At 37.7% G+C, this 16,749-nt stretch overlaps 1 protein-coding gene across 4 annotated transcripts in view; it reads right to left on the bottom strand.

The window, feature by feature from the left end:
- setdb1b (SET domain bifurcated histone lysine methyltransferase 1b) overlaps positions 1-16,749 on the bottom strand; it is a 31,712-nt gene that overhangs the window by 2,335 nt on the left and 12,628 nt on the right. For all 4 annotated transcript variants that reach the window (XM_052143853.1, XM_052143854.1, XM_052143855.1 and 1 more), the window contains 9 exons: positions 15,048-15,336; positions 14,089-14,441; positions 8,764-8,880; positions 7,800-7,969; positions 7,415-7,657; positions 5,181-5,345; positions 4,519-4,691; positions 4,154-4,241; positions 3,334-3,566 (listed from right to left, as the gene is read on the bottom strand). In XM_052143853.1, coding sequence (XP_051999813.1) covers positions 3,334-3,566; positions 4,154-4,241; positions 4,519-4,691; positions 5,181-5,345; positions 7,415-7,657; positions 7,800-7,969; positions 8,764-8,880; positions 14,089-14,441; positions 15,048-15,336 — 1,831 coding nt within the window. The remainder of the gene's footprint in view (positions 1-3,333; positions 3,567-4,153; positions 4,242-4,518; positions 4,692-5,180; positions 5,346-7,414; positions 7,658-7,799; positions 7,970-8,763; positions 8,881-14,088; positions 14,442-15,047; positions 15,337-16,749) is intronic.

Genomic DNA, 16,749 nt, shown 5'->3' with positions numbered 1-16,749 from the left:
CATGCTATGGGAAAGCTTCTCAACAGCAGGGACTGGGCATCTTGTTAGAATTGAAGGAAGAATGGATGGAGAAAATATAGGGAAATACTGCAAGAGAACCTGCTTTCATTCCGCTAAAAAACTGAAGCTTGGGAGGAAATTCACCTTTCAGCATGACAATGATCCCAAGAACAAGGCCAAAGCAACATTGGAGTGGCTCAAGAACAAAAAGATAAATGTCCTACAGTGGCCCAGTCAAAGTCCTGATCTCAATCCTATTGAGAATCTGAATCACTATTGTAGTCCACAAGTATCACCCAAACAATCTGAACAACCAGGAGCAAATCTGCTGAGAATAATGGGCCAAAATCACGTCATCACTGTGTGCAAAGCTGGTACATATGTACCCAAAAAGACTTAAAAGCATTTATTGCTGCCAAAGGTGTCTCGACCTAATATTAATGAGTGGGGGTTGAATAATTATGCAAGCAAGATATTTCCGTTTTTTATTTTTCATAAAAATATTTCCCAACAAAAACAATGTCACCTTACAATAATTGATTTTGAGTTTCAGTGTACCATTTGTAATTCGACATTATGAGAGAATTGGTCATGGGTCTAATAAATAAATAAATATATATATATATATATATATATATATATATAAATAAATATATATATATACACACACACACACACACATACAGTGGGGCAAAAAAGTATTTAGTCAGCCACCAATTGTGCAAGTTCTCCCACTTAAAAAGATGAGAGAGGCCTGTAATTTTCATCATAGGTACACTTCAACTATGAGAGACAAAATGAGAAAAAAAAAAATCCAGAAAATCACATTGTAGGATTTTTAATGAATTTATTTGCAAATTATGGGGGAAAATAAGTATTTGGTCACCTACAAACAAGCAAGATTTCTGGCTCTCACAGACCTGTAACTTCTTTAAGAGGCTCCTCTGTCCTCCACTCGTTACCTGTATTAATGGCACCTGTTTGAACTTGTTATCAGTATAAAAGACACCTGTCCACAACCTCAAACAGTCACACTCCAAACTCCACTATGGCCAAGACCAAAGAGCTGTCAAAGGACACAGAAACAAAATTGTAGACCTGCACCAGGCTGGGAAGACTGAATCTGCAATAGGTAAGCAGCTTGGTGTGAAGAAATCAACTGTGGGAGCAATTATTAGGAAATGGAATACATACAAGACCACTGATAATCTCCCTCGATCTGGGGCTCCACGCAAGATCTCACCCCGTGGGGTCAAAATGATCACAAGAACGGTGAGCAAAAATCCCAGAACCACACGGGGGGGCTAGTGAATGACCTGCAGAGAGCTGGGACCTAATTAACAAAGGCTACCATCAGTAACACACTACGCCGCCAGGGACTCAAATCCTGCAGTGCCAGACGTGTCCCCCTGCTTAAGCCAGTATATGTCCAGGCCCATCTGAAGTTTGCTAGAGAGCATTTGGATGATCCAGAAGAGGATTGGGAGAATGTCATATGGTCAGACGAAACCAAAATAAAACTTTTTGGTAAAAACTCAACTCGTCGTGTTTGGAGGAGAAAGAATGCATCCAAAGAACACCATACCTACTGTGAAGCATGGGGGTGGAAACATCATGCTTTGGGGCTGTTTTTCTGCAAAGGGACCAGGAAGACTGATCCGTGTAAAGGAAAGAATGAATGGGGCCATGTATCATGAGATTTTGAGTGAAAACCTCCTTCCATCAGCAAGGGCATTGAAGATGAAACGTGGCTGGGTCTTTCAGCATGACAATGATCCCAAACACACCGCACGGGCAACGAAGGAGTGGCTTCGTAAGAAGCATTTCAAGGTCCTGGAGTGGCCTAGCCAGTCTCCAGATCTCAACCCCATAGAAAATATTTGGAGGGAGTTGAAAGTCCTTGTTGCCCAGCGACAGCCCCGAAACATCACTGCTCTAGAGGAGATCTGCATGGAGGAATGGGCCAAAATACCAGCAACAGTGTGTGAAAACCTTGTGAAGACTTACAGAAAACGTTTGACCTCTGTCATTGCCAACAAAGGGTATATAACAAAGTATTGAGATAAACTTTTGTTATTGACCAAATACTTATTTTCCCCCATAATTTGCAAATAAATTCATTAAAAATCCTACAATGTGATTTTCTGGATTTTTTTTCCTCATTTTGTCTCTCATAGTTGAAGTATACCTATGATGAAAATTACAGGTCTCTCTCATCTTTTTAAGTGGGAGAACTTGCACAATTGGTGGCTGACTAAATACATTTTTGCCCCACTGTGTGTGTGTGTGTGTGTGTGTGTGTATATATATATATATATATATATATATATATATATATATATATATATATATATATATATATATATATATATATAAAAGTGAGACATTTTTCAATTAATAGTTTTATTATTTATTTATTTGGTCGATAAATATTGATTCTCGAAAGCCATGGATCAATCTTTTGCTCTATGCGCAACCCTCCATTAAAATAAGAGGAAATCACATGCAAATGTCGTGCTATGCGACTAAAATTCATATATTTGGCAACTGACTGGTAAATGTTTCAATTTCACTCAGCAGTAATTGAGTAGTATAGTGGTGAACTATTCAGCAGCGAGATCCTTTCACTGCGTGTTGATAATAAAAGTTGTTCTGTGTGTGTGACCAAAAATGAAATCCAAGCAACCGATTTGTCACTGAATAATGTCTCTTTTAATCCTCTTTCTGTTCTTTACAGTCAGTTGTTAAAAAATAATTAAAAAAAAAAATAAAAAAAATAAACATTTTATTCTAATAAGGCAAAGCCATTAGAAGTTAGAGTTAGCCATTCGAATCTCCCTTGGTTTGTAGCACGTTTTCAACAAATCAATGCAATACCCATTAATAGTAAACATTATGCAATTAAATAATATAAATGTGACAAAATATAAAATAAGATATATTTATTGATTAAATACATTGATTTTACATTTTTAAAAAGCTAAACTGTGACATGATACATTTAAAAAAATATCATTTGAAAATATTTTTTTTCATATTGTACCTAGTTAGAAGGTCCCCTGCATAATTAACAGCATAAGCTGGGAGAATTTATTTAATATGTAACCAAAAGGGACATTATAACTGAAATATACCCATATGAATCGATATTGAATTAAAATCTGACTCAAATTGTGAGCTTGCGAATCGGAATCAGCCCTAGCATGGAACACACATATTGAAATTAATACCATGAAAAAACTACAAGTTGTTTTGGACCAAAGGATCTGCAAAATGAATAAATACAAATGTAAAATAGAAGTCACTCATAACAGGGTCTGTCCTTGTACTCACGTTGAGGTAGCGTCCAAGATTGCCCTCCAGTTTGGCATCAATAATGTAACAAGATTCCTCCCCATCAAAAAACTGACGGGTGTTCTTAGGACCAATGTCGCCCCCGCCATGCCCATGAGATGGGCCTGACCCACCTCCTGCACCTGTTCCCCCTGATTTCACCATCATACTGTGGGAGGACTTCAAAGCAATACCACGTGTGGACTTCACCGCCACCTGCCTCTTTACCACAGCTGAGGGGGAAAAATTATACAAAAAATTAGCTATTAAGTGAGTTGTTATAGTGATGGGGGGGTAGGCCTATCTGAACTAAATTTACACAATCTGGGCTTGGTAAGAAAAGATAGAAAATGACATATCAATTTCACCATTTTATCAGATTAATTACCATATCTGTGATTGCTAAAATGACACCAGGTATTTGCAATTTAAGGAAATAGTGGAGAGTTTAAAGGGATAGTTCCCCCAATAATGAAAATACTGTTATCATTCACTAAACCTTATGTTGTTGCAAACCAGTATGACTTTCTTCAGTGGAGCACAAAAGCTTATGTTAGTCAGAATGTTAGCCTACGTCACCATTCACTGTTTTCTTCCATGCAATCAAAGTAAACGGTGACTGATGCTGTCATTTTTGGGGGACCTATACCTTAAAGAGTGTATGGGTCACAATCCACTAGTACATGCGTATTTAGACAGCAGACTGTGGGGGCCAAATTGTGGATTTCACCAGCAACACTGTTACAAGGAAGTACATTGCAGTAACATGTTACAAATAAAATCATTACAAATCTTACTTCCATCCGTTTTTCTCTCTTACCCTGAGTCTTTTTTGCTCTCTCCTTGTTGTCATCAGAGCCTGAACTGATAGTTTGCACATCATCACTGTCAGAGAGCGTCATCACATCCTAAACAGAGAAATATCAAGAGGAGAGGTACATTAAAATTGTTTCAGAAAGTGTGACAGAAAAAAAGGGTCAGAGAAAGTGCAAGAAAAGAGGAACAAAAGACAGGAAAGAGATGGAGACATTTTATAAAACAATGCAAAAAGTAAAATGGAGATGAATGGACGGACCAACTGAAAATGGTCATGTTGTCAATACATTATTTTGTGGTGTCACTCCTGAATTGCAGTGCAGGAAATGCTACTTGAACAACTGCTTTTAATGTCTCAGACCAACTCACTTTCTTCTCTACCTTCACTCCTCCCTCAATTTTGACACTCTGATTACCAGAGGTGGGAGACTGACTGGTGAGCCAAGATGCCACTTTACTCTTCCCAGTCTCCTCTGGCATGGGAGGTGGTTTTCTCTCCTCTCCTGCTGACACGCTCAGCCCATCTTTACTGTCCTGGCTCTCTACAGCAAAGAGAGAGAGAATGATGAATAAAGTGAGCCATGTTAAATGAAGAAACTTTCTACAAAGAGAATAGATGGCTGAATCTTAAGAAAATAAAATAAAACACGTTCATGTCACAACAAAAATGACATCTTGCATAATGAAAATGAAACCTATTTTTAGAAGCATAAAATGTTTTGTCTTGTGGCATTCGCTTTTGCCCTAAATTTTTTTTACATTGGATTTTTCATTATTCTAATAAAAAAAATTGGCATGAGGGAACACATATAATTTCTTTTTTTTTTATGTAATAAAAGGTTTCACTTAATGAAAAATATAATTTCTTATTTTTTCTTTTGATTTTGCAGTGATATACAGCATCCTCAAGACATGGACTTGTGATATAATTTTAAACCAAACATTTGATTTCATCTTATGCTTAAGTCTGCACTGTAGTGGCCTATCAGTGTCTCACTCCATACATGTGCTCCTCACTTATGTTTCCTCACCCTCCTTCATTCCTTTGGCCTGTCTGCGGGTGGTGTAGCTCCTCCATACTGAGCTGGAAGAGTAGTATGTGTCTTTCACAAATGTGTCATCAGAGCTGTCACTCTCGTCCTCGTTAGAGTCATCATCTTTGTCATCGTCACTGTCTTCAGATGAATCGTCTTGGCCTGGTGAGTGAGAGGAAAAAAGGGAATTATATGGACTTGATAGGAATATATTTACTTTGATACAACTCTTTCCACTACTTACTGGAGAACAAAATAAAAAAATTCAATTTCATTCTAATTACATAAAAACTAAAAATGCACTTGAACAGTTTTTGGCAGGTTATTGGTCTCAAAATAGCTAAATTTCAGTACTCAAACCCAGTACCAGTGAAATATGATGATTGTTGATAATTTCACAGAGATTCTGGCATCACAGAAGCATCTAAATGTCACACTTTTTATTTAAAAAGTTTTCAGACAGTGGTTAGCTTGCCTTGCATACCAATCATTCTACGGTGAAGGTTTGGCCTTGAATATTAATGAATATAAATTAATATTATAACTTATAAAAGGCTTATAAAAAAAAAACAGAACATTGTGTCCAAAAATGTCTAATGGGGCTTTTCCACAGCACGGTACAGCTTGACTCGACTTGCTTTTTGGGGTTTTCCACCGTGGATTGTACCTGGTACTTTTTTTAGTACCACCTCGGTGGAGGTTCCAAGCAAACCGAGCCAATACTAAATGTGATGTCAAAACCCTGCAGACCACTGATTGGTCAGAGAGAACAGTCACTACCAGCCTCACTGGATTTGTGACACGGGACATCAACCCGCTAGTTTTAAAGTTAGCAACAGCGATAGCAGTATCATTTGTTCACACGACTTTCAAATTATAAAAAGAAGTGGCGGCTGTGCGCAAAACCACTCCGTGGTCAATAAACGAGGTGCAGACATTCCTCTCGTTAACGACGAACGAAACGAAAAAGCTTTTCTGGAAGTGTCTCAGCTGTTGGCCGCACACTGCTACCACCGAACCTACCAACAGTGTAGGGAAAAGTAAAAAAATCTTAAATGACTACAGAACCATCAAGGACCACAACAGCCATAGTTGTTCAAACAGAAGAAAGTGGAAGTGGTTCGACCAAATGGACGCTATCAATGGCAATAGGTAATAGGCGAGCAAGGGGAGGTGCCATGGACTCGAGTCCACGACGGAGGTTGGTAGATTTTGTTATTTTATATTCTTCTTGAAAGCTTCACTTTATTTAGTTGACCAGCTATTGAAAGCTTGCTTCTAAATCTACCAGGCCAATTTAACTGTTACACTTAAAAATCACCAGCAACAACTGCTTTAAGCAGCACAATGAGCTAGTAGCTAACAGCTAGCAGTCGTGTTATTGTTTATGGTCAGTAATTTTTGTCACGTTTAAGATGATGTCACAAGCAGTAGAGGTGGTGCAACTATGATGATCAGCCTATAATCCCACCCACGTTGAGGCGGCACTAAACTGCAGTGGAAAAGCAGCTCCGAAATATAAAGCGAGCAGAGTCGAGCCGTAACGTGCAGTGGAAAAGGGCCATAAGTGTCCAAAAGACAAAAATAATTGTTCAATACAAATTACACATGCAAATACAACAATGACTAATGATATGCTCTCTCTAAAAAGCATGCAGGCATGAATAATGAGATCTCTTTCCGTTCTATTCAGTGTTATTTGAGCCATCTAGTCGGTGTCAAGTACTTGGTGCCATCTCCTGGTGGCGTTATGTAATTAGAGTGAACAATCCTTTCTGCCCACATTTGGATGACTTCCACCTCTGGTTGCACTGGCTGGTTTAGCATTAAAATTATGCAGGGCCACGTATATAATTTCCAATGAAGTCATCTTATTCAGGAAAGCTAACAGGTTTTTAGCAAGATAGCATATTATGTGATGTGTGCTACGTATGGATTATCGAATAATCTATTCATCCGATTATGTTGTTTGGGGGCATGTTTTAAAGATAATCACATTCTCTAAGTAATGATATGTGATATTTTATGTTTATAATTTGTGTAGTTATAACAGAACAATTTTGACTTGTCTGTAAATTTCAAAGCACTTGTTCAGTTTTGGTCAGTAGAGTACAGTACAGCTTCTATATACTATACCTAAAGACTGTAGTTATTAATATTTAATAATAGTTTTTTTCTCAGCTTAAAGGGTAAAAATCTGAATTATTATAACATTTGTGCATCTGTCTCACTTTTGCCTGTAGTGCTGCTGTTACGCTCCTCCGTCTTGATTGTGGGTTTGCCGTGGCGGGAGGAAGCTGGAAGTTTAACCCTACTCATGTCTACCCCACTGCCCTCACTGTCAGAGCAGTGAGCCTCACTCTCATATCCTTCCTTAAAGTTCTCCACACTCTCAATGTGGTCTAGGTTGGCAAAATATTCATCACCCATCTCCAGACCTTCCTTGTCAGCAAAGTCATCAGTCAGGATTTTACCTGAGAGAGCAGGAGAAAGATTAGCTTAATCAATATATTATTTTCCACTAATGGAACAAAGCTGGTTAATTATCTAGAAGTGTTACAATGGGGTAGTTTTCTCAAATGAAAGTCCAAATTTTTAATATTTTAATACTGTTACCTGCATAAATACAAACAAAGGAGCCCTTGGCAATGTCATCAAGGCAACGGATGCCCCAGCCCTTATTTTGGGTCTTAAAAAGCTGCAGCCGGACCTGCAAACCATGCTGAACCAGACGGTTAGTACACATCTGAGGATTACAGCGACACCGCTTGTTACATTCATAGATCCTGAGAGTGCAGAAGAGAGAGACAGACAGAAAGAGTGAGAGAATATTGTATTGTATATTACAATTATATATTTTCTATTTTTCCCTTTCCTGTAATTTATTTTTGTATGTGTATGTATGCTTGGCCAATATTGTAACATTTTGGTTGGTCTTGCTTTAAAGGGATAGTTCATCCAAATGTCATCTCAGATGTGTATGACTTTGTCTTCTACAGAACACAAATAAAGATTTTTAAAAGAATATTTCAGCTCTTTAGGTCCATACAATGAAAGTGAATGGTGGTCAGAACTTTGAAGGTCGAAAAAGCAAACAAAAGGCAGCATACAAGTAATCCATAAGACTCCAATGGTTAAATCTATATCTTTAGAAGCTAAATGACAGAAGTGGGTCAATATTTAATTTTACTATATATCTCCACTTTCTACTTCTGTTTTTGGTGATTAGCATTCTTCGCACGTTTTGCCACCACTTGTGCAGGACTTAAATATTTATCTGTTTCTCACCCACACCTATTATATGGCTTTGAAGATATAGATTTAACCACTTGAGTCGTGTGGATTACTTTTATGCTGCCTCTATGTGCTTTCAGTTGCAATAAATGGAACTACAGAGCTGAAATATTGTTCTAAATATATTTGTTTGTGATCATCAGGAAAAAGAAAATTCACACATGGCATGAGGGTGAGTAAATGAGTGAATTAACATTTTTGGGTGAACTATCCCTTTAAATTAAGATGAAGAAGAGCTTGTTGGAGTAATTTAACATTGCTATGGAATGTTGTTTATATCACAGACCCTGTAGGGAGGCACTCGTCCAGTCTCTTTTGATGGTATCCAGCGTTGGTGTTGATCTGTCCTCCTGGAGTACACCCTGTAGCCTGTAGAGTTAACTGATGGCATGAACACTTTGATCTACAAATGAACAAAGAAAAAATTTAATTAGATTAATTGATCCTGGAGAAATGTTTAAAGTTTTTCTACAACTACAGCTGATTGACAATGAGCTACAAGTGATCATTCTGTCACTACAACAAACTAGGTTGTGCATTTTCAGTCACGCTCCATTTTCAGTAATATATTGAAAAATGCTTAGAATTTTTAAAAGTGCCATATATTTAACAAGAAGTTTTGTGGCAGGAGCTCCTTAGTTTAGCCAAGCACTGTGTTTTATTCTGCTGTTGCAATATGAAAAACATAATACATACTGTGTTTTTTTTGGGTGGCAATCTGATAACCCGATTTAATGATCAATCTATATTATTCCACTGGACTACACCTGGCAGGTCTCCAGACTAAAAAAATTACTTGAACACAAGCTCTCTGTTGCTGATGCCAAAAAACTATTTCATGCGTTCATGACCTCAAGACTAGATTATTGTAATGCATTACAGGGAGGATGTCCAGCAAGTTTAAAAAATGAACTTCAATTGGTTCAAAATGCAGCTGCCAGAGTGCCAATTAGATCAAAGAAATATGATCACATTAGCCAGTTTTTTGCATTGTTACATTGGTTACCTGTTAAATTTCTTATTAATTGAAAAATTCTGTTAACTATGTAAAAACCTTTAAATGGTCTAGCTCCTCAGGATATAAGTAACAGTGACAGGGCGCAGGGCGGGGCCGGGTCATGATTTTACACACCCGGTCCCTTATCAGGCTAATCAAGCCTCCGAGGGGGATAAAGGCCGACTGCAAATGGTGGTGCGAGAGAGAGAGAGAGAGAGAGAGAGAGAGAATGTTTACGGGCAACTGTCCGTCATTCTCTCTATCTCTCTCGAACCGTCGTCACCAGCCGCCTTTATCCCTCACGTGCCCCCATCAGGCTGATTGGGGACCGGGCGTGCATTGTTCCAGCCCTCCTCCACTCTACAGTGACCGTCTGTCACACTATATTCCATCACAAAATTCCTGCCTGTTAATAGTTCCTAGAATATCAAAATTCACAAAAGAGGTAGATCCTTTTCCTATTTGGCTCCTAAACTATGGAATGGTCTCCCTAATACTGTTCGAGACACAAACACACTCACTCAAGTTTAAGTCTAGAATAAAGACTCCTCTATTTAGCCAGGCATACACCTAATTTAGCCATCAAATTACAATTATCCTGCTTTAATTAGGTCTGCCGGAACCAGAAAAATGTATCATGATCACTCTGCATAAAACTACTGCATAAAAAATATTATTAGGGGTCAATCCCCGAAGGGGCGAAAGACCCCTATTGTTTCCGTTAGTTTTCTTATTATTAATCTTCTAATCGAGCCTATGGCAGCCATAGAACCGCTTGCGGGAAAGTTATGAAATTTGGCACACAGATAGAGGACAATCTGATCTATTACCATTTTTGATCTGCAAATTTGGCATCTCTACCTCAAACCCTGTAGCACCACCAACTGCCCAAATTTGCACTCACGTTTATGTTAACTTTTGAACTGTGAGTCCTAGAAATGAAATAATTTTTTCCTCTGCTCAAGATGATTCGATTGCACCATATAACGTCCTTTTCCATCATGAACATTTTCTGCCACTTTTAATTTGATGAAAAACCTCCTTTTTCCGAACTCGTCCTAGGCTGTTTATCCGATTTGCAAGAAAATTGGCCCGCATCATCTAGAGGCACTCACGACAAAAAGTTTTTCACAGAATTTTGATAAACCATACCGTTTTCGAATGGCGCTCCAATGAATTCGTCGAAGAACACGCCAAAATGGACGTGAGGGTATATCTCCGTAATGCTTTAGCGTATTCATACCAAACTTATTATTTGTCATAGGCACCATGATTCGAGGGTGCTTGCTCAGTTTCGGAGCAGTGCCACCTACTATTCAGGAGATAGCAAAAACCGTTTTTTTTTTTGGCTCATAACATTTGAACATTTTTGCAGAGAAATAACGAAAATTGAGTCGACGATACAATTTTTCCTATATCGGGCGTTTTGGATGTCAGCCATTTTTTATTTAATCATAAAATACTGTATTTTACCAAAAGCTTAGCGTATCGTTATGAAACTCGGTATGTGACTTGCTCTGAAGGGACTCCGCCACCTTTTGGTCAAATTATAATGCTATTTCTAAAAACGCTAATAGCTATTGACTCCTTTTGCCTACTGTCACGAGATGGGTCTTGACAGATTCCGCATTGTATGCCGAGAACAATGATACCAATTATGTCACGATCGAGCAAACTTACTGTCCGCCATTTTTAAATATTTTGAAAACCTACTTTTTCGTACTCCTCCTCGACTGTTTGTCTGATTTGCATGAAAATTGGCCTGCATCATCTAGGCACTCATGACAAAAAGTTATTCAAAGTTTGATAAACCATACCATTTTCCTGCATGATAACCATCATGCCCAGATACTACCTGAGCAGTTTCAGAACAGTGGCAGATACTGGACAAAAATTGTAATAAGTAGCAATTTTTAGTCATTTAAAAAAAAAAAAATTTATGATTGAATGTTTACATTTTCTAACTCCTCACACACTTTGACATGTTTTTTTTCTATTAGAAATTATTTTGATAAATTCTATTATTAAGGTCTGTTGTGTTAAAGCCTTTTAATTTGCTATGCGTAGAAATTATTTTGATAAATTCTATTATTAAGGTCTGTTGTGTTAAAGCCTTTTAATTTGCTATGCGTGGGGCTTGCCAATTATCCTCAATGTTAATCAACGGAGGTGTTAATGTTGATGGTGCCTGATAATATGCTTCTTATTGCATCGTAACACCAGTGAATAAACAGTGCACACATATACAGCGGGAATGTGAGAAACAAATATTAAAATGTTTTTCTTGTTTCTATTTCTGTCAATTTGACAGACAGCATTTGGAAATATCCATCAATGTTTCACACACACACGCACGCGCTATAAGTCAAAACTTTTGAAACACGACTGAAATGTTTCTCATGATCTTAAAAATCTTTTGATCTGAAGGCATATGCCTAAATGTTTTAAATGAGTTTTGTAGACTAAAATATAATTGTGCCACCATATGAATTTATTTCATTATAAAACTAAATTTTAATAAACAACAAAAAGAAAAAAAAAAGTACTTGAAATGTATTACTTGGACCAAATAATGGTTTATTGTTCTACTCCAATTCCAATAAATAATTACCAGAAGAAAAAAGTTGTACACAATACAGCACTTGTAATTATAAAGCAGCCCGAAATACACATGGGACTCTTATTTTGAAATGTCTGCACTCCCAGTTGAGAGCTCACTGACGGCCGATTCGCTGAGAAAGTGAATCTGATTCAAACTATTTACTGAGCTCAATCCCTCTTTTCGACCTTTTCGGGTCATTAATTAAAAAGATCCGGTTCAAGAGTCATTTGTTCACGACTCTCTCGCACTGGGTTTGTTGTTGCGTGCGGTGAGCTCTTCAGAAACAGAATGGGTAAAAAGCAGCTCGAGACACACTGGTGTGCGTTCTAACAATGTACTCAATAACTCACAAGATTATATCTGACGAAATCGCAAATGAACACATATGACTGTCGCCAATGGCGACTAGATTTTAAATTATTATTGCAATTAGTTTTGTCACGGTACCAAAATTTCAGTAGTCGGTACCAATACCATTGAAATTTCACGGCACTCTACCATTTTCGGTACCAAAGCAAAAACAGGTTACTAAACAACACCCTTTTATTAACAAGTCTACAAAACATTAGCAGCAGAACTAAGAACAGAAATATGCCACTGAGCAACACTTTAATTTAAATATATTATTTTTTAATCATAACAAAACTGAACAATGTATGCTTAAAGTATTTTTGAACACTTATATAAGATTTGCTTCAACTTTTAATTAAAGTTTTTACCAAGTACTAAAAAAAATTAAATAAACAAGCATACAATAGAATGACTAAAAAACAATAGTTAGTTGCTAGTGGGTGTTCCCACTACTGGTTGCCTAGTAACGTTTATAAATGACATTCACGGATGCCATTCCATTGCTGTTGACAGTGAATCTCTTATTCTTGCCACTAAAAAAAAACATTTTGGAGGGAAAAGACTAAATATAAATGGAATCAGTACATAAAATGCTTTATATCAAAGATGAATGAGAAACAAGGCGTACTGTTTGCCATAGCGGCTGTTTATCTGCGGCGAAAATGCAAATGCCGGTCTGTCTGGGTCCATAAAATCCCCGCGATCTCAGATACACCTTTCCATGCAGTATTTTTCTTAAAAATGTCCTTGTACGTGGGAAGAGACATATAGAGCACTGGAAAATTGCTAACAGCAAGAATTAGCCTTTCATCCACCTTTCCGTTACTGCAGGAGCTGAGAGAGAGAGAAAGGATCACGTGAGCTCTCCGTCTTCTCTCCTATTGGCTGTCGCTTCCGTTAGTCGCTCCAAAGTTGAACTTTTCTCAACTTTGTCGCGTCGCTGGACACGCCCACATCTAGCGCCAACGGTCGCGACAGCTCGTGTCGCCGGAAGTCGCTGTGCTCGCATTGAAAATGAATGGTATTGAGTCGCTGTTGCGCGCGATGTCGCTGGCAGTGTGTACGCACCTTTAGATCGGGACATTCACGCAACTCATTGAAGAGGCGCTTGCCACACAGAGCAATGCCAGTTTCTGAGTTTAGACCCGGTACTCGGTACTGCGGTACCTTCAGAAATTCTGGTATCGTAAACATTTTTTTGTTTCAGTACCGACTTGGTACCGGAGTACCGGTATTTTTGACAACACTAGTTGCAATCAATTATTTTTGGTTGCATTTGTGACCATTTTAGTTGCAGTCTGGAGCCCTGCTTGGGATCTCTTATTTCTCACCCATATCCTCACTCACGTCTATTTTCTTCCTTTTTCTTTACTTCCATAATCCCTATCCCTAATCTTCTAATCTAATGTTTCTACAATAGGGACATGCAGTACACCAGATACCTTAAGTCCTTTCTGGAATCGTTTTGAATTATCCCTCAATGTTTTATTTTAATTTATTTAGGTATATGGCAGCAAATTGACGGTCATTGCAAACTCTGATCTACTGTACAAAAATAACAAAATAGCAGGACTGAAATCTGTGGGTGATTGTGTGCGGATTAATAAACAGATGCAGCTAAACCTAACTCTACTGATGTACTGGAAATGTCTAATACTAACTTGTCTCTGCAGCCATCAGTGCAGTCACAGCCCACCAGGAAGTCTGGGCTTGTGTTAATGAAGACTCCATCCGCTGGGATCCTCTCTTTACTATAAGCCACATTGGGTGGAGGAGTGTTGTCAATCTCGTTCACACAGGACAGGGGGATGTCCTCACGGCCACCTGTGATGTCCCGAATGAAGTAAAAGGGCCTCTGAGGTTGGAATCGGCGGTCCACCAGCACGTAGGGGTCCAAACAGAACATCTCCAAGAAGATGAAGTCGCAGAATGTCTGGAATAGGTAGCGCTGGATCTCTGACATATTCCTCAGACTCAAGCCACATGGGGACTTGTAGATGACATGGAATGACATCTGCGCAAAAGAGAAAAAAGTCATTATAAATTATTACAAGGAAGGCACAGTTGGAAAATTATGAACAAAAGTATCTTCTTAAAGTATTTACTTGAACAATAAACAAAAGTCTGAAATTCTGGTTGCATATTTTTGGTTTTCAAATTTTTTTGCTTGAGTAAATATAAATGTATGTATGTATGTATGTATGTATGTATGATATTTATATATATATATATATATATATATATATAAATAAAAGCATATTTCCTATATCCAACACTGACCATCCTGCTTTAAAAACCCTGACTTTAAAATAAGGATATTTGTTAACATTAGTTATTCTTATAGTTAAAATTAACAATACAACATTTAATAATCTTGGTTAATGTTGATTTCTGACATTTATCCATTACATTTTGTATAAGATATCATTAATGAATGCATTATGAACTAACATGAGCAATATAATCTTTAAAATCAACATTAACCAATATTAACATTAATTAATGCTGTAAAAACGATTGTTTATTGTTAGTTCATGATGTAATTTTTTTTTGACTTATTGTAATGTGTTACAAAAAAACCCTCTGGTTGACCACTAGAGATCCTAAGACACAAACACACCTTGCGGTTAAGGCGTCTACGTCCAGTCATGCGTCGAAACTCGTAGAGCAATGGTGTAAGAAGGGGGTTGCGTCCTCTGTGAAGGTTTGGTCGAGTGGGCCGGATTCGCTTCATACAGTCTGGAGTACAGGAGTGTGTAAGGTAGAACAGTCGGTCATTTGGAGCCTGGTACGACGGCTCCTGAGGAATACGCTCACTTGAGTATGTTGACACTGTTGACTGCATAGAATGCTGGACTTGAGTGATTGGTGTCAGTGTATGCACAGGGCCTGACTGCAGAAGAAAGAGTCTGTGAAAATAGGAGTGAGAGAACAAGAGTCAGTCTACAGATTTTGCAACACATTTTCCTGATTATTGTGGCACAAAATGACAGAATTTGTAAAAAAAATTGTGATGCTATTTGCAGCCTTTTTCGTGTTGTTTTGCAATAATTATAGTATACTTATGTAATTTATGATAATGATGATATAGGAGCAATTGCCTGTGATGCATTTTTGTATTTAAACTGAATATGCAGTAAGCACCAAAAATTAATAAATGCACACAAAAAAAACAATCCATTTAAGAGGCGAAACCCTTGATAAGGCTAATATACGATCAATTGTATTAACCCTTAATTATTTTTATACTAACATTTTCTGTCTCAGACACTGTCAGTAAACTTGGGTAAGGTTGACATAGTAGACCTACAATAAAACTGAACTAAAAACACAAATGAGGATTCATAATTAGGCCTGTTGCGATAATTGCATTGTCTGAACACAATCATTTGATTTAACCTCAATTATCTGAAAGAACTGCAATTTTTGAGAACTTCAAATTGTAATCACATTGTACTATCCAAATTAAGGATTAAGCAAATACAGAAATGGCAATCATGAATGGGTTTGAGTAAATTTTTTGGTGCAACAGCGCATTATGCAAGGACTCTAAATGAACTGAAGCCGTCATGAATCCCACCACCAAACCTCGTAACATTTAGAACAGCTCTGAAGATTAAATGCTAGCAGTGATGTACAAGCGCCTTTTGACAGAGAGGAGCAAAACAATCTGGTTTCACTTTAACATTTGTATTATGGCAAATGTTCTTGGTCATTGCGGGTTCTTATATGCAGCCAGGGCCAAACTTAGGGGGGAGGGAGCCCCTGGGATGGATTCATTGTTGGGGCCCTACCTACACTGTAAAATATCAGTGCATTGAACACTTTTTTCCAAGGATAAAAAAAAAAAAAAAAAAAAGTGTTGAAAAGGACCGCATTTAAATGGTCTCTGCGCATGTGAAATGACAGATGCAAATATGAAAGATAGGCCAATCCTACATTTGAAACCTCTTGCCAAACCCATCATTATTTCTTTTATGACATTCTATTTAATAACTTTTGGCGCCTTGATAATATTACATCCAAATCCAATTTCCATTATCGTTTCCATAACATTTTCTTAACTCCTGGACATATAGCTCCAGTATTGAAGAACTTGTATGAAAAACGAATAACGAGCACTCTATGTGCAGGTTTGGCACACAGGCGTAACACCATCCTAAAATTACGTATGATGGTATGACCTTAAAACTGTTAGTTGCAATGTTACAGGGAAACCCAACCCATGATAAAAAGTCAGTCCATCTGAGAGACAGATAATTATTTGTAACGCAATACCATCCCTAGTGTTATTCATCCCGCAGTTTCATTTTAAACAATTT

The sequence above is a fragment of the Xyrauchen texanus genome, chromosome 15 (assembly GCF_025860055.1).
Source record: "Xyrauchen texanus isolate HMW12.3.18 chromosome 15, RBS_HiC_50CHRs, whole genome shotgun sequence".
Lineage (NCBI taxonomy): Eukaryota > Metazoa > Chordata > Actinopteri > Cypriniformes > Catostomidae > Xyrauchen > Xyrauchen texanus.
The sequence above is the reverse complement of the archived record's forward strand: the minus strand, read 5'-3'. Positions and strand labels throughout refer to the sequence as shown.